This window comes from Piliocolobus tephrosceles, chromosome 1 (genome assembly GCF_002776525.5).
Source record: "Piliocolobus tephrosceles isolate RC106 chromosome 1, ASM277652v3, whole genome shotgun sequence".
Taxonomy (NCBI): Eukaryota; Metazoa; Chordata; class Mammalia; order Primates; family Cercopithecidae; genus Piliocolobus; species Piliocolobus tephrosceles.
In genome coordinates, this window is record NC_045434.1 from 83,208,840 (window position 1) to 83,227,818 (window position 18,979).

The 18,979-nt window shown below is 38.9% G+C and overlaps 1 protein-coding gene and 1 pseudogene across 3 annotated transcripts in view; both read right to left on the reverse strand.

The window, feature by feature from the left end:
• Positions 1-18,979, reverse strand: part of LIN9 (lin-9 DREAM MuvB core complex component) — a 96,735-nt gene that overhangs the window by 42,453 nt on the left and 35,303 nt on the right. For both annotated transcript variants that reach the window (XM_023203628.1, XM_023203627.1), the window contains 3 exons: positions 13,286-13,419; positions 11,591-11,710; positions 10,915-11,016 (listed from right to left, as the gene is read on the reverse strand). In XM_023203628.1, the coding sequence (XP_023059396.1) occupies positions 10,915-11,016; positions 11,591-11,710; positions 13,286-13,419 (356 nt within the window). The remainder of the gene's footprint in view (positions 1-10,914; positions 11,017-11,590; positions 11,711-13,285; positions 13,420-18,979) is intronic.
• On the reverse strand, positions 1,672-2,453 carry LOC111537072 (annotated as a pseudogene). Its single transcript, XR_002729898.2, has one exon. The product of XR_002729898.2 is annotated as a nascent polypeptide-associated complex subunit alpha pseudogene (transcript).

Below are 18,979 nucleotides of genomic sequence, written 5' to 3' on the forward strand. Positions count from 1 at the left end.
CCCAGGTGAGGCGATGCCTCGCCCTGGGAAGTGCAAGGGGGAAGGGAATCCCTTTTCCTAGCCAGGGGAACTGAGATACACAACACCTGGAAAATCGGGTAACTCCCACCCCAATACTGGGCTTTAAGCAAACGGGCACACCAGGAGATTATATCCCACACCTGGCCGGGAGGGTCCCACGCCCACAGAGCCTTCCTCATTGCTAGCACAGCAGTCTGCGATCTAACTGCAAGACAGCAGCAAGGCTGGGGGAGGGGCGCCCACCATTGCTGAGGCTTAAGTAGGTAAACAAAGCCCTGGGAAGATCAAACTGGGTGGAGCTCACAACAGCTCAAGGAGGCCTGCCAGTCTCTGTAGACTCCACCTCTGGGGACAGGGCACAGCTAAACAACAACAACAACAAAAAAAAGCAGCAGAAACCTCTGCAGACGCAAACGACTCTGTCTGACAGCTTTGAAGAGAGCAGTGGATCTCCCAACACGGAGATTGAGATCTGAGAAGGGACAGACTGCCTGCTCAAGTGGGTCCCTGACCCCTGAGTAGCCTAACTGGAAGACATCCTCCACTAGGGGCAGTCTGACACCCCACACCTCACACGGTGGGGTACACCCCGGAGAGGAAGCTTCCAAAGCAAGAATCAGACAGGTACACTCGCTGTTCAGCAGTATTCTATCTTCTGCAGCCTCTGCTGCTGACACCCAGGCAAACAGGGTCTGGAGTGGACCTCAAGCAATCTCCAACAGACCTACAGCTGAGGGTCCTGACTGTTAGAAGGAAAACTAACAAACAGGAAGGACACCTACACCAAAACCCCATCAATACCTCACCATCATCAACGACCAGAGGCAGATAAAATGACAAAGAATGGGGAAAACGCAGGGCAGAAAAGCTGGAAATTCAAAAAATAAGAGCACATTTCCCCCTCCAAAGGAACGCAGCTCATCGCCAGCAACGGATCAAAGCTGGACGGAGAATGACTTTGATGAGATGAGAGAAGAAGGCTTCAGACCATCAAACTTCTCAGAGCTAAAGGAGGAATTACGTACCCAGTGCAAAGAAACTAAAAATCTTGAAAGAAGAGTGGAAGAATTGATAACCAGAATAATTAATGCAGAGAAGGCCATAAACGAACTGACAGAGATGAAAACCATGACACGAGAAATACGTGAAAAATGCACAAGCTTCAGTAACCGACTCGATCAACTGGAAGAAAGAGTATCAGCGATTGAGGATCAAATGAATGAAATGAAGCGAGAAGAGAAGTCTAAAGAAAAAAGAAGAAAAACAAATGAACAAAGCCTGCAAGAAGTATGGGATTATGTACAAAGACCAAATCTACATCTGCTGGGGTGCCTGAAAGTGAGGGGGAAAATGGAACCAAGTTGGAAAACACTCTTCAGGATATCATCCAGGAGAACTTCCCCAACCTAGTAGGGCAGGCCAACATTCAAATTCAGGAAATACAGAGAACGCCACAAAGATACTCCTCGAGAAGAGCAACTCCAAGACACATAATTGCTAGATTCACCAAAGTTGAAATGAAGGAAAAAATCTTAAGGGCAGCCAGAGAGAAAGGTCGGGTTACCCACAAAGGGAAGCCCATCAGACTGACAGCAGATCTCTCGGCAGAAACTCTCCAAGCCAGAAGAGAGTGGGGGCCAATATTCAACATTCTTTTTTTTTTTTTCCAACAAGAAGCCATTAACTTTATTTATGATAGAAACAGTACAAATTTCAAACCAAGCTGCAGTTACTCCTTTGAGACACCAAAAAAAGTTGCTTTCAGATGGTTACATTGTTAATTCCATAATCGCATTTACAATATCATTACTGTTGTTCTTCAGGGCTCGGACTGCCTTTGCTCTCGACACATTTGCTTGTGACATGACCAATTCTAATGTCCTTAACTTCTACACCTGTTTCATCGACCTCTTCCTCTTCACTCTCCTCTTGTACGGTTGGAGTCTGTGTGTTTTCTTGAATGTTTGAGACAGCTTCACCTTGAACTTTGAATTTCTCAGCAGCTGCTAGTTGTGCTTGCTGGGATAGATCTTCGATCTTGGCTTCCCCAAAAACTATGTAAGTATCCGAAGCAGGGCTCTTGTAGACATCTGGTTTTGTGATGACAAAGAGGATATTCTTAGATTTCCGGATAGTGACTCTAGTAATTCCTGTAACCTGTCAAAGACCCAGTTTGGACATAGCCTTCCTTGCCTTCTTTTCACTCCGACTCTGTTTTGCTTTACTGACTGGTTCTTCATCAATTTCAGCTGCTGCCGCCAGCTGGGCTTGTTGTGTGGTTGCCTGGGTGGAATCCTGTTCTTCAAGCTCTGGTACTGATTCATCACTGTCAGATTCTGTTCCAGACCCTGTCTCAGCCTGGGGCTGCGGCAACTCTGCTCTGTAGCAGGGACGGTTTCTGTGGCTTCGCCGGGCATTTTGTGCAGGAAACGCGGCACCAAGATGGCGGCAGAAAGAGAGCGAGCGAGAGCCTCAACATTCTTAAAGAAAAGAATTTTCAACCCAGAATTTCATATCCAGCCAAACTAAGTTTCATAAGTGAAGGAGAAATAAAATCCTTTACAGATAAGCAAATGCTAAGAGATTTTGTCACCACCAGGCCTGCCTTACAAGACACCCTGAAGGAAGCACTAAACATGGAAAGGAACAACCGGTACCAGCCATTGCAAAAACATGCCAAAATGTAAAGACCATCGAGGCTAGGAAGAAACTGCATCAACTAATGAGCAAAATAACCAGTTAATATCATAATGGCAGGATCAAGTGCACACATAACAATATTAACCTTAAATGTAAATGGACTAAATGCTCCAATTAAAAGACACAGACTGGCAAACTGGATAAAGAGTCAAGACCCATCAGTCTGCTGTCTTCAGGAGACCCATCTCACATGCAGAGACATACATAGGCTCAAAATAAAAGGATGGAGGAAGATCTACCAAGCAAATGGAGAACAAAAAAAAGCAGGGGTTGCAATCCTAGTCTCTGAAAAAACAGACTTTAAACCATCAAAGATCAAAAGAGACAAAGAAGGCCATTACATAATGGTAAAGGGATCAATTCAACAGGAAGAGCTAACTATCCTAAATACATATGCACCCAATACAGGAGCACCCAGATTCATAAAGCAAGTCCTTAGAGACTTACAAAGAGACTTAGACTCCCATACAATAATAATGGGAGACTTCAACACCCCACTGTCAACATTAGACAGATCAATGAGACAGAAAGTTAACAAGGATATCCAGGAATTGAACTCATCTCTGCAGCAAGCAGACCTAATAGACATCTACAGGACTCCACCCCAAATCAACAGAATATACATTCTTCTCGGCACCACATCACACTTATTCCAAAATTGACCACATAATTGGAAGTAAAGCACTCCTCAGCAAATGTACAAGAACAGAAATTATAACAAACTGTCTCTCAGACCACAGTGCAATCAAACTAGAACTCAGGACTAAGAAACTCAATCAAAACCGCTCAACTACATGGAAACTGAACAACCTGCTCCTGAATGACTACTGGGTACATAACGAAATGAAAGCAGAAATAAAGATGTTCTTTGAAACCAATGAGAACAAAGATACAACCAGAATCTCTGGGACACATTTAAAGCAGTGTGTAGAGGGAAATTTATAGCACTAAATGCCCACAAGAGAAGGCTGGAAAGATCTAAAATTGACATTCTAACATCACAATTAAAAGAACTAGAGAAGCAAGAGCAAACACAGTCAAAAGCTAGCAGAAGGCAAGAAATAACTAAGATCAGAGCAGAACTGAAGGAGATAGAGACACAAAAAACCCTCCAAAAAAATCAATGAATCCAGGAGTTGGTTTTTTGAAAAGATCAACAAAATTGATAGACCGCTAGCAAGACTAATAAAGAAGAAAAGAGAGAAGAATCAAATAGATGCAATAAAAAATGATAAAGGGGATATCACCACTGACCCCACAGAAATACAAACTATCACCAGAGAATACTATAAACACCTCTATGCAAATAAACTAGACAATCTAGAAGAAATGGATAATTTCCTGGACACTTACACTCTCCCAAGACTAAACCAGGAAGAACCTGAATCCCTGAATAGACCAATAGCAGGCTCTGAAATTGAGGCAATAATTAATAGCCTACCAAGCAAAAAAAGTCCAGGACCAGTTGGATTCACAGCTGAATTCTACCAGAGGTACAAGGAAGAGCTGGTACCATTCCTTCTGAAACTATTCCAATCAATAGAAAAAGAGGGAATCCTCCCTAACTCATTTTATGAGGCCAACATCATCCGGATACCAAAGCCTGGCAGAGACACAACAAAAAAAGAGAATTTTAGACCAATATCCCTGATGAACATCGATGCAAAAATCCTCAATAAAATACTGGCAAACCGGATCCAGCAGCACATGAAAAAGCTTATCCACCATGATCAAGTGGGCTTCATCCCTGGGATGCAAGGCTGGTTCAACATTCGCAAATCAATAAACGTAATCCAGCATATAAATAGAACCAAAGACAAAAACCACATGATTATCTCAATAGATGAAGAAAAGGCCTCTGACAAAATTCAACAGCCCTTCATGCTAAAAACTCTCAATAAATTCGGTATTGATGGAACGTATCTCAAAATAATAAGAGCCATTTATGACAAACCCACAGCCAATATCATACTGAATCGGCAAAAACTGGAAAAATTCCCTTTGAAAACTGGCACAAGACAGGGATGCCCTCTCTCACCTTTCTATTCAACATAGTGTTGGAAGTTCTGGCTAGGGCAATCAGGCAAGAGAAAGAAATCAAGGGTATTCAGTTAGGAAAAGAAGAAGTCAAATTGTCCCTGTTTGCAGATGACATGATTGTGTATTTAGAAAACCCCATTGTCTCAGCCCAAAATCTCCTTAAGCTGATAAGAAACTTCAGCAAAGTCTCAGGATACAAAATTAATGTGCAAAAATCACAAGCATTCTTATACACCAGTAACAGACAAACAGAGAGCCAAATCATGTATGAACTTCCATTCACAATTGCTTCAAAGAGAATAAAATACCTAGGAATCCAACTTACAAGGGATGTAAAGGACCTCTTCAAGGAGAACTACAAACCACTGCTCAGTGAAGTAAAAGAGGACACAAACAAATGGAAGAACATACCATGCTCATGGATAGGAAGAATTAATATCGTGAAAATGGCCATGCTGCCCAAGGTAATTTATAGATTCAATGCCATCCCCATCAAGCTACCAATGAGCTTCTTCACAGAACTGGAAAAAACTGCTTTAAAGTTCATATGGAACCAAAAAAGAGCCCGCATTGCCAAGACAATCCGAAGTCAAAAGAACAAAGCTGGAGGCATCACACTACCTGACTTCAAACTATACTACAAGGCTACAGTAACCAAAACAGCATGGTACTGGTACCAAAACAGAGATATAGACCAATGGAACAGAACAGAGTCCTCAGAAATAATACCACACATCTACAGCCATCTGATCTTTGATAAACCTGAGAAAAACAAGAAATGGGGAAAGGATTGCCTATTTAATAAATGGTGCTGGGAAAATTGGCTAGCCATAAGTAGAAAGCTGAAACTGGATCCTTTCCTTACTCCTTATATGAAAATTAATTCAAGATGGATTAGAGACTTAAATGTTAGACCTAATACCATGAAAACCTAGGTAATACCATTCAGGACATAGGCATGGGCAAAGACTTCATGTCTAAAACACCAAAAGCAACGGCAACAAAAGCCAAAATTGACAAATGGGACATGATTAAACTAAAGAGCTTCTGCACAGCAAAAGAAACTACCATCAGAGTGAACAGGCAACCTACAGAATGGGAGAAAATTTTTGCAATCTACTCATCAGACAAAGGGCTAATATCCAGAACCTACAAAGAACTCAAACAAATTTACAAGAAAAAAACAACCCCATCAAAAAGTGGGCAAAGGATATGAACAGACATTTCTCAAAAGAAGACATTCATACAGCCAAAAGACACATGAAAAATGCTCATCATCACTGGCCATCAGAGAAATGCAAATCAAAACCACAATGAGATACCATCTCACACCAGTTAGAATGGCAATCATTAAAAAGTCAGGAAACAACAGGTGCTGGAGAGGATGCAGAGAAATAGGAACACTTTTACACTGTTGGTGGGATTGTAAACTAGTGCAACCATTATGGAAAACAGCATGGCGATTCCTCAAGGATCTAGAACTAGAAGTACCATATGACCCAGCCATCCCATTACTGGGTATATACCCAAAGGATTATAAATCATGCTGCTATAAAGACACATGCACACTTATGTTTATTGCGGCACTATTCACAATAGCAAAGACTTGGAATCAACCCAAATGTCCACCAATGACAGACTGGATTAAGAAAATGTGGCACATATACACCATGGAATACTATGCAGCCATAAAAAAGGATGAGTTTGTGTCCTTTGTAGGGACATGGACGCAGCTGGAAACCATCATTCTCAGCAAACTATCACAAGAACAGAAAACCAAACACCGCATGTTCTCACTCATAGGTGGGAACTGAACAATGAGATCACTTGGACTCGGGAAGGGGAACATCACACACCGGGGCCTATCACGGGGAGGGGGAAGGGGGGAGGGATTGCATTGGGAGTTATACCTGATGTAAATGACGAGTTGATGGGTGCTGACGAGTTGATGGGTGCAGCACACCAACATGGCATAAAGTATACATATGTAACAAACCTGCATGTTATGCACATGTACCCTAGAACTTAAAGTATAATAAAAAATACAAAATAAAAAAATCACATAATATTGCCAGAAATAATCATAACATTTACCTGATTAATTCCACTATACAATAATGCTTTCTGTCTTATCTAGGCCCTAGTTTTACTGCTCATCTTTCCCATTGAGTTTCCACCACATTTTCCACCTCACCTCTTCCAAACATTTTTTCTGATCTTCTAATACTCAATCCCTTATCACCTTCTCTAATGATCACCTTTTCTCTTACTGCACAGAAAAGTCCACCTGAAGAAGCTCCCTTAATTCTCCTCCTCTTCATCTCCAAATTTTTAGTTGAAACTAAACTCTTTCTTTCTTCTTTCCTTTTGGCTTCAGAGATATATTTTTCTCCCTTCTTAAGAATAATCCTTCCCTTGGACTCTCAACTGTATCCCTTCTGGTAACTTGCCCCATCTGTCATTTCTCATCTTTCATCACCCCCTTAAGTCTACAAAAAGGCTCAAAGTCTCCTTTATCCTTAAAACAAAACAAAAGGAAAACAAAAAAGAAACATACTATAAAGCTACAATAATCAAGACAGTGTGGTAGTAGCAAAGAATAAAATAAAATAGATCAATGGAACAGAATAGAGAGCCCAGAAATAAATCCACATAATCAATTATCTTCAACAAATGGGCAACAGTGGAGAAAAGTCAGTCTTTTCAATGAATGGTGCTGCAAAAACTGGACACCCACATACAAAACAAACAAAAAAAAGAATCTAGAGAAAAACCTTACACCTTTCACAAAGAGAATCACAAACATAGATGTAAAATTCAAAACTATAAAACTCCTAGAAAGTAACGCAGGAAAAAAAATCTAGATGACTTTGGTTTTGCAACAACACTTTAAATATGACATCAAAGGTATGATCCATGAAAGAATGAAATGATGAGCTGAACTTCATTAAAATTAAAGACTTCTGTTTGGTTAAAGACATAAAGAGAATGAAAAGACAAGCCACAGAATGGGAGAAAATATTTGTAAAATATACATCTGATAAGGAACTGCTTTCCAAAATATACAAAGAACTCTTAAAACCCAATAATAAGAAAACAAACAATTGGATTAAAAAATGAGCCAAAGACCTTAACAGACACCTCACCAAGGAAGATATACAGATGGCAGATAAGCATATGAAAAGATGCTCAATGAGGAAATGTATATGTCATCAGGGAAATGCAAATTTAAATAATAAGATACCACAACAAACCTATTAGAATCGCCAAAATCCAGAACACTGACAATACCAAATGCTGATGAGGATGTGGAAATCCCATTTACTGCTGATGGAATGCAAAATGGTACAGCCACTTTAGAACACAGCTTGTCAGTTTCTTATATAACTAAGCATACTCTTACCATATGATCCAGCAATTACACTCCTTGGTATTTACCCAAAGGAGCTGAAAACTTATGGCTACACAAAAACCTGCACACAGATGTTTATGGCACCTTTATTCATAATTGCCAAAATTCAAAAGCAACCAAGATGCCTTTCAGTTTGTCAATGAGTAAATAAACTGTGGTACATCCCAACAATGTAATATTACCCAATGCTAAAAAGAAATGACCTATCAAGCCATGAAAAGACATGAAAGAAACTTAAATGTATACTAGTAAGTGAAAGAAACCAATATAAAAAGGCTATATACTCTATGACTTCAAATATGACAGTCTGCAAAAGACAAAACTATGAAAACAGTAAAAAGATCAGTGATTCCCAGGGGCTCAGGGGAAGGGATAATAAGGTGAAACACAGAAGATTTTTAGGGCAGAGAAACTACTCTATATGATACATAATGGTAGATACATGATATTATACATTTGTCAAAACTCTTAAAATGTTCCATATCCTTAAATACATTAATGTGAACTATGGTCTTTAGGTGAAATGATGTGTTAATGAAGGTAACGACTGTAACAAATGTACCACTCTGGTGGGAAATAGGGGGAGACTACACAGGTGTGGGGTCAGGAAGTATATGGGAAATATCTGTATCTTCTTCTCAATTTTGTTATGAACCTAACAAAAAAGAAACTTTCTTTTTTCTAAAGAAAAAAGTGTACTGAATCAAAAATCAAATATAACAAGCATCAATAAAAATATCACTATGTAGACATAGTGTAGTAGTACATAGCTTCTGGCTCCCTTTGCTTATGGATCTCTCTCAAACTCTCTCACACACATAACACCTGCTCAAATATAACATATTAGCTTTGTTTTTACTTCTACTATTTAAAAGAAAGAATTAAAAACAAGTGTCTTCTTTGTGAAAATCATAAGTCTTTGCTCTTATCACATTTTCAATCTTTCATATAAAAATATTCATCTGCCTCGAGAAGCCAAAGGTGTAAGAAATTTTATACTGCAAGGATAACTAACAATATATCATTGGCTGGGCATGGTGACTCAAGTCTGTAATCTTAGCACTTTGGAAGGCCAAGGTGGGAGGATCATTTGAGCCCAGGAGTTCGAGACCAGCCTAGGTAACACAGTGAGACTCCATCTCTACAAAACTAATAAAAAATATATTAGCTGGGAGTGGTGGTACATGCCTATAGTCTCAGCTACTTGGGAGACTGAGGTGGGAGGACTGCCTGAGACCGGGAGGTTAAGGCTGCAGTGAGCCATAATGGCACCACTGTACTCCAGCCTGGACAACAGAGTGATACCTTCTCTCAAAAAAATAAATAGGCCAGGCGCAGTGGCTCATGCCTATAATCCCAGCACTTTGGGAGGCCGAGGGCGGATTACTTGAGGTCAGGAGTTTGAGACCAGTCTGGCCAAAATGGTGAATCCCTGTCTCTACCAAAAATACAAAAAATTAGCTGGGTGTGGTGGCATGCGCCTGTAATCCCAGCTACTTGGGAGGCTGAGGTAGAAGAATCACTGTAACCCGGGAGGTAGAGGGTACAGTGAGCTGAGATTGTGCCACTGCACTCCAGCCTGGATGACAGAGTGAGACTCTGTCTCAAATAACATAAATAAATAAATAAATATTAAATAAAAAAATGTGATTGAGGAACACAGAACGCTATATACAGACACACAACTGACAAGACTTTTCCTCAAAATAACATCAACTGCAAAAGAACACTGTGAATATTTTCACGGATTATGTTATAAACATTTTTATTTATAAAGATCGTATCAGCCGGGTGCGGTGGTTCACGCCTGTAATCCCAGCACTTTGGGAGGCCAAGGTAGGGGGATCACTTGAAGTTAGGAGTTGGAGACCAGCCTGGTCAGCCCAGTGAAACCCCATCTCTATTAAAATTACAAAAAAAATTAGCTGGGCGTAGTGGTGCATGCGTGTAATCCCAGCTACTCAGGAGGCTGAAGCAGGAGAAAAGCTTGAATCCAGGAGGTGGAGGTTGCAGTGAGCCGAGATCGACCCACCGCACTCCAGCCTGGGCAACAGAGCAAGACTCAGTCTCTAAATAAATAAATGAAAATAAAGATCCTATCTATCCCAAGCCAAAGTAGTTTTCATTCTCCAAAAAGGAAATTAAACAATACATTATTAGACTATGATTCAAACTAAAAAATTTATTTAATCTAATTTTCAAACTCATTACATTTTTAAGAGTCCAGCTATAAGGAAAATTTTCCAATATAATACTTACACTTATTTCAGTTTAGGCTTAGATTTCTCAGTGTCTAATCACTAAGACTTAGCAAGTGAATACCTGTTTCTAGTCTCTGAAAAGAAATAAAATTTCTTCTAACCATATAAGCTAGCTAGGACACCATAACGAACTGACTGATGATAGCAGAATATGCTGAGGTTACTAAATAAAAACTTTCATAGTTACCCAAGTTATTAACAGCCAAACATTCAGAATTTCACAGAACATATGCAAGAATGTTTGAGCCCTTAAAATAGCAGAATAATAAGAACTCAGACATAAGACAAAGCTCAAGAAAAAGATCTTTAAGTCTTTTTTTTTTTTTTTTTTTATAACTTTTCAGGCTTTGTTGGAAATAGTACCTCTTAAAACCTACACGGTGATAAACCTACACGGCCCTAGAAAAATTTTCAACTTTAATAACATAAAATACATTGAGTTTTTAAACAAAGAGCCAAGATACTCAGAACAATTCTTACCACTTGGATAAGAAATTCTACTGGAAAACCACCTAATGTTTCAGTGTCAGAGCCAGAAATTTTACTTCTCCACGGCGACTGTCCCAATAAAGGATCATTATCCTGTGGGAATAAAAGGGAATTATTTAATCATTGACTATTCAGAGGAAGAAACTTATTTTTTTATTTTATTTTTTTAAACAGTCTCGCTTTCTTGCCAAATGTGATCTCAGCTCACTGCAACCTCCGACTCCTGGGTTCAAGTGATTCTCCTGCCTCAGCCTCCCAAGCAGCTGGGATTACAGGTGCACACCACCATACCCAGCTAATTTTTGTATTTTTAGCAGAGATGGCATTTCACCATGTTGGTCAGCTGGTCTCAAACTCCTGACCTCATGATCTACCTGCCTCAGCCTCCCAAAGTGCTGGGATTACAGGTGTGAGCCACTGCGCCCAGCCAGGAAGTATCTTACTTTTAGAAAAAGAGAAAATTCTGTTATAATTAATATTATATTAAAATCCAATAAAAAGGAAAATATTTCTGGAGATGAAGCAACTATTTATGTTATTTAATATTTTCAATTCAAAATAGTGTGCGTATCTTTTGAAGTTGTAACAGATGTGTATTTCTTAAGAACATAGTTCACCTTCATAATAATCAATTAAATTATTGATAATATTTCTAAAATATACTTACCATAATTGGTGATTGGAGAGGAGGAGTATAATGTAACCGTGGTGGGGTCATAAAAAATCGAGAAGGCCGCTGTTTTTGTCCAAAGGCAGCAATTGGCATTGTCTCATGAGGCTCATTACTCTGAGAAAACAGATTAATCCACAAAACTTAAAGAAATTTACCATCATTTAAGCTTTATAATCATTGTATTTCAGCTTGAGATATATATTCACGCATATTCTATGATTCATATAGAATTTATTACTTATATATTTAATTATTTATAGAGTAGCGTATTAGTCTATACAGATCAAAGGCTAGAACTTAAAACAGAGTATGAAAACACTACTTTGCTGCCAAAAGGATGAACCTCCAGAAGACAAAAAGAAATAAAAAAAAAAAGGGGGGGGGAGTCAAAATAGTTCAGAGAATCAAAGATTATTATTAAAGTTTTCTATGGCCACCTTTGGTTATCTGCATTTAGACTGTCTGAATATATCCTACAATAATTAAAAATCAATTCTTATTTAGCCAGGGAGAAATATTTGGGTGATCTCATAAAAATAGTTAAATTAATGAAACAGAGAAGCAATTTACTTTCTTTTTTTTTTTTTTGAGACCAAGTTTCACTCTTGTTAACCAAACTGGAGTGCAATGGCGCAATCTGGGCTCACTGCAACCTCCACCTCCTGGGTTCAAGCAATTCTTCTGCCTCAGCCTCCCAAGTAGCTGGGATTACAGGCGCACGCCACCACGCCTGGCTAACTTTTTGTATTTTTAGTAGAAATGGGGTTTCAACATGTTAGCCAGGCTGGTCTTGAACTCCTGACCTCAGGTGATCCACCCACCTCGGCCTGCCAAAGTGCTGGGATTATAGGCGTGAGCTATCGTGCCTGGCCAATTTACTTTTTTTGAAAGGAGAGTTTAAAGATTTCATCCTTTAATGTAAAAACTTAAGAGTAGTGTACTCTGTTCTACATTTAGTTCCAATTTTGTTTCTCTCCTATTGTGGAGAGATATCAAGCAATTTTGTATTTCTGCACTAAGGAGATATATATCTTTTAGGAAATTTATTTACAAAGACAGACATACATATATAAAAGTACATTCTAGGCAGAGGTTGCAGTGAGCCGAGATCACACCACTGCACTCCAGCCTGGGCGACAGAGCAAGACTCCGTCTCAAAAAAAAAAAAAAAGATCTCGATTCTAGTCTCAGCCTAATAGGAAACCAGATCTAGAGCCTTGAATAAATTACACAACTGTACTTATGCCTTGAGTTTCATCATGCAAAAGCGAAGGTAATTAACACCCATCCTGCATACCTCTGAAAATAAAACAGGAGAACAAATAAGTACAAGATGTTACTTCATACTTTAAAAATAATTTTGCAGAAGGACTATACTTTAACCTAACAGCTGCAATGAAAATGTTATGTAGCTTCTTCTCCAAGGTTATTTAGTCAGGACTCATCAGTTTGGTTATACTATAGTGCTGTGTCGTTAAGGTCCAACAGAGAAATTCCAGTTCCTGGAAAATGGAAGACTTAAGTATAGTTCTGAACCAGGGGTCTAGCAGATAGGGCTGGGGGCCCCTAAGGATCTCTTCTTCTGTGAGCTAAAGTCTTGATTCTATCATAAAACACGATTTCTAAGAAAACTCTATATAACACATTTAACAGGCATAAAACACAAATGTATTATGAAATAACACTTACGAGAACTTCATAGTCAGGGATGGTATGGGTTCCAAGTCCTGTCCTATCAAAAGTTACTCTATAAGTAGCATTAAGAGTATCCACAGCATCTATTTGTCCAGTGAACAAACCATCATGAACACCACGTAATCGTGCTGAGAAAAGAACAAAGGCATTATGATGTGTGGGAGATACAAAGAAGAGTCAAGTATAAAACTGTTCCAAGCATGAAATTTAAATCATAGTACAGTATTTTGTCTATTAGAGTTTCAAAACAAGCATACACTTTATTTTTGGCTTAGAGAAACAGCAAAGATTTTTTGAAACAAAAACCAAAACTATATATGATGATCCCTAATTTCATATATGAATAAAATTATATTACTCCCAAATTAAGAGAAAAATATTTTAAATAATTCAACTGCAAAAAAAACAACAAAAGAACTTTGGTCATTAAACTCATGAGTGAAGTACCAGGAGTAGTTCAATTTAAAAAAAAAGCAAAGATTTTGTGTAGAAAAGAATTAAAGAATTTAATACAGCAGGCCTGAGACTGCTATACTTAGGAAAACCTCCTTGCAAGGTTGGCCTTTGTCTGGTATCTGGGAACTTTGATTTCAGAAGTGTTCCCACTGTTCCCTAATTAATAATGGTGGTTTACTGTGTCTAGATTGTGCAGACGATATGGTTAATGCTGGATACCTGCTTTCCCTCTAGAAGACTGGAATTTTAGTATGTACTAGGCAAAAGTTGCCTACATACTCAGCCCCCAGTAGAAACTCTGGTCACTGAGTCTCTAATGAGCATCCCTGGTAGACAACACTTATAAGCGTTGTGACAACTTGTTTCTGGGGGAATTAAAAAAGTCTTGCATGACTCTATTGGGAGAGGACTTTTGAAAACTTGCGCGCGTGCTTGGCGTGGTTTCCTCTGGACTTTGCCCCAGGCACCTTACTCTTTTGCCAATTTTATTTTGTATCCTTCACTGTAACAAATGTTACCCATGAGTACATGTACTGAGTACTCTGAGTCTTTCTAGTGAATCACTAAAACTAGTAGTCTTGGAACTGATGACACAGATGAACTCTGTGTCACTATTATTTAAGTCCAGCCTAAAATAACATCAGAGAAATCCAAACAAACATCCAACATGAGTAAAAAATTTAAGAACAGCAGCATCGATGGCTTTAAACTGGGCAAAGTAATATATTTTAGACTAACCGAATAGTATAATACACAACATTTTAATAGAACACAGAAATACACAATGCAAAACTGTTTAAAATAAAAGGATCAACTGATAAAAACACAACTGTAGAGGACGAAAATCTCTCTCAGTTTCTGACAGATCCTTTAAGGGAAAAGTAAACATGGATACAGAAGATGTGAATTATGAAGCTGAATAAACAAATATAAACATAGAAAAGGACTACTAGTTATGGTGGCATGAAGAGGCTGGTAATTCCTCTCCACAAAAAACAAGTACGAATGAGATTGTCATGAGATTGTCAAAAACCATTCCAGGGTACTGGAAATGGATCAAATATAGAAAACAAGAAATGTTTATTGTTGAAAAAGTGCTAGAGCTTCAAGTTAGGGCAGGGGGACTCAGTGGCCTTTTTGTATGAGGTTATTCACACACCCACTACTACCATCAACGTGGTTGATGAGAATGGTTTTATTAGTTCAGGGTTGGTCACAAAAACCAGCCAGAATTTTGGTTGGTCATGAAAGACAGTCAGAAACTTAACAGGGAGGTCCTGGAAACTAGAGAGCTATAAAAGGGTGGAAATAAGCTCTCTCTACCATCCCTAGCTAACTGGGTTACTATGCAAATGGAGGGGGAAGATCTAATAGTCTGGCAAAAAGTAAAAGCTAAAGATGACTTGAAAACTAGCAGCAAATTTGTATATACATTCTCCAACTCACATATAAATCAATGTGAGGCTTTTCCCAATCAAGATGTTTGAGCATAACCTCTGTTCAAATCATTACGTGACCATTAAGTTATTATTATTATTTTGAGATGGGAGTCTCGCTCTGTTGCCCAGGATGGAATATAGTGGTATGATCTCAGCTCACTGCAACCTCCGCCTCCCGGGTTCAAGCGATTCTCCTGCCTCAGCCTCCTGAGTAGCTGGGATTACAAGTGCCCACCACCACACTCAGCTAATTTTTTTTTTTTTTTTTATTTCTAGTCGAGACAGGGTTTCACCATGCTGGCCAGGCTGGTCACAAACTCCTGACATTAGGTGATCCACTCACCTCAGACTCCCAAAGTGCTGGGATTACAGGCGTGAGCCACCGCACCCAGCCCTGACCACTAAATTATATGCAGACACAGGCCAACTCTTTGGAAACCAAGTTTAATAATAATAATAAATATAAGAATAAAAACATGAAGCAGAGACATCAGTATTTGCACAGCCAAGTTATTAAAGCAAATCCAACAACTCTCCAAAAAATCAGAATACATAGTTGCTACAATATATTATCTGAATACCAAGTTTTCCACCAAAAATTACTAGACATGTAAAGAAGTAGGAAAGTATGGCTCTTAATCAAGAAAAGTACAGTAATAAATTGATAGAGATAATACATTTAGCAAAGACTTAAAAAGCAGCTGTTATAAATATGTTCAAAGAATTAAAGGAAGCTGGGCGCAGTGGCTCATGCTTGTAATCCCAGCACTTTGCGAGGCCCAAGTGGGTGGATCACTGGAGCTCAGGAGTTCAAGATTAGCCTGTGCAACATGGTGAAATCCCATCTCTACAAAAACATACAAAAACATTAGCCAGATGTGGTGGCATGTGCCTGTAGTCCCTGGAGGCTGAGGTGGGAGGAATGCTTGAGCCCAAGAGGTAGAGATTGCAGTGAGCCAAGATCATACCACTGCACCCCAGCCTGGAAGACAGAGCAAGACTCTCTCAAAAAAAAAAAAACCAAAAAAAAACAAACCAAAAAAAACCAAAAAACAAAAAACAAAAAAAAAGTTTGTGTATGTACGCACTTTTTTCCTATTCTTTTCATTTCTATTTTTTGAAAAATTTACTTGATAAATAAAATTTTTATTTATTTTCCATTTACTCCTTTAGATAACCTACAGAAAATCCCAGATAACCTGGAATTATTGTTCATTTTATGAAGATTACTTTCAGGATAGTTCAGATTCTTACAATTTCTTAACAAATCAATGATTTTAATATCTTCTTTAACACTCTCATTTCTCCAGGGGTAAACAACTGTGGCTTAAGTATCATGTCTCAAACAACTTCCTATATACTGTAGCTAAAGTATCATGTCTAGACATTTTTCCAAACTTCTCTACTATTCAGATTTTCATTACTTTGAATACCCAGTGCATCTGTCAAACTCTTGTGCTTCTAACTCTGTATATGATAATCACAAAGTCCAGTCACTTTTTACCTACCAGATTCTTTGTTCCTACAGCAAAATCCCTAATAGAGTGACATTTTTATTCTTTTTGCTCGTTTTTGAGGAATGATCTGCTACTCTTTACTAAAATATTTTCTAAAGAAGGAATATGTTAAATTCTGTTGTGGTCAAAGAAATTCTCTATATGATTTCAATCTTTCAAAATTTATTGACATTTTTTAATGGGCCAGTATATGGTATATGTTGATAAATAAGTCATTTGCATATGTAAATAATATGTATTCTGCAGTTGTTGAGTGTAGTATTCTAAAAATATTATTTAGATCAAGATAATTGATAGTGCTGTTGAGATCCTCTATACGTGTACATACATGTTTTGGCTTCTTCTACCTATTAATTATTGGAAGTGAGGTGTTAAAACCTACAACTACGTTGTGGATTTGTCTATTTCATTCTTTAGTTATCTCAACTATTTCTTTCATGTATGTTGAAGCTCTATTGTTGGCTATATAGTATATACATACATAATATTAGGATTGGTATATCTTTCTGATGAACGGGCCATTTCTATCATTATGAAGTACTTCTCTCTGACAATACTGTCTTGATACCTATTTTTCTCTAATGTTAAAATAGCCACTTTAGCTTTCTTACAGTTACTATTTGCACTGCATATCTTTTTCATCTTTTCGCTTTCAACCTGTCTATGATTTTATATTTTAAGTATAACTCTTGAAGACAGCATATAGATGAGTCTTACTTTTTTTAAATCCAGTCTCATAATCTTTACTTTTTTTTTTCCTTTGAGACAGAGTCTCACTGTTGCCCACGCTAGAGTGCAGAGTGCAATGGGTGTGATCTTGGCTCGCTGCAACTTCTGCCTCCCAGGTTCAAGTGATTCTCCTGCCTCAGCCTCCTGAGTAGCTGGGATTACAGGCATGCGCCGCCACGCCCAGCTAGTTTTGTATTTTCAGTGTAGACAGGGTTTTACCATGTTGGCCAGGCTGTCTCAAACTCCTGACCTCAAGTGATCCGCCTGCCTTGGCCTCCCAAAGTGCTGGGATTACAGGCGTGAGCCACCATGCCTGGTCAATCCTTACTTTTTAACTGAAGTGGGTTTTTTTTTTCCCTAAAGAGACAAAGTCTAGCTCTATTACCCAAACTGGAGTGCAGTGGCATGATCATAGCTCACTGTAGCCTAGAACTCCTGTGCTCAAGTGATTTTCTCATCTCAGCCTCCTGAGTAGCTGGGACTACAGGTGCCCACTACCATGCTTGACTTTTTTTTTTTTTTTCTTTTTTTTAATTTTTGTAGAGACAGGGTCTCACTATGTTGGGAAAAAGCTAAGTGTTAGGAAAAAAGCTGAGGCAGGGCTTGCATCTCTGACATAATGTCCCCTGGAATGTGTCTAGACTTGCTGGCTTTCTTCTAGCCCTCCTAGGCTCCTAGATTGTATTCTCGTTATCTCAAGTAGCAGAACATGTTCTATATAAATGCTAAGCCGTCACAGCTGTAGATCATGTGCCTGCCTTTTTGACCCCCACATTCTCATCACCTGTTTCTTTGTTGGGTTACCAATAAACAGCATGGGCTCCCAGAGCTTGGGGCCTTCACAGCCTCCACAATTGCAGTGGGCCCCTGGTCCCACTTTCTTTCTCAAACTGTCTTTTTCTCAATCCTTTGATTCAGCCAGACTTCATCGCCCCCACGACCTGGTGCTGGGTCTTATCACCGCAACATACTATGTAGCCCAGGCTAGTCCCAAACTCCTGGGCTTAAGTGATCCTCCTGCCTTGGCCTCCCCAAAGTACTGGGATTACAGGTGTGAGCCAGTGTGCTTGGCAGAAGTGTTTATAGTTCACAGGCATTTAATATAACAATAGGATAGCTAGACTTAAGTCTACCACCTTGCTATTTTCTATTTATCCCATTTGGGTTTTTTGTTGTTGTTCCCTGTCCCTTCTTTCCTGCCATCTTTTTTTAAAATCAGATAATTTTTTTTTTTTTTTTTTTTTGAAACAATGTCTCACTCTGTCCAGGCTGGAGTGCTGTGGTATAATCACTTCTCCCTGCAGTTGAGACTCAGGTAATCCTCCCACCTCAGCCTTCCAAGGAACTGGAACTACAGAAGCACATCACCACACCTGACCAATTTTTGTATTTTTTGTAGAGACAGGGTTTCACCATGTTGCCAGGCTGGTCTCAAACTCCTGGGCTCAAGTGACTGGCTTGCCTTGGCCTCCCAAAGTGCTGGAATTGTAGGCATGAGCCACTGCACCTGGCCAAATTCAGTATTTAAAAAATGAAATTCTCTTTTG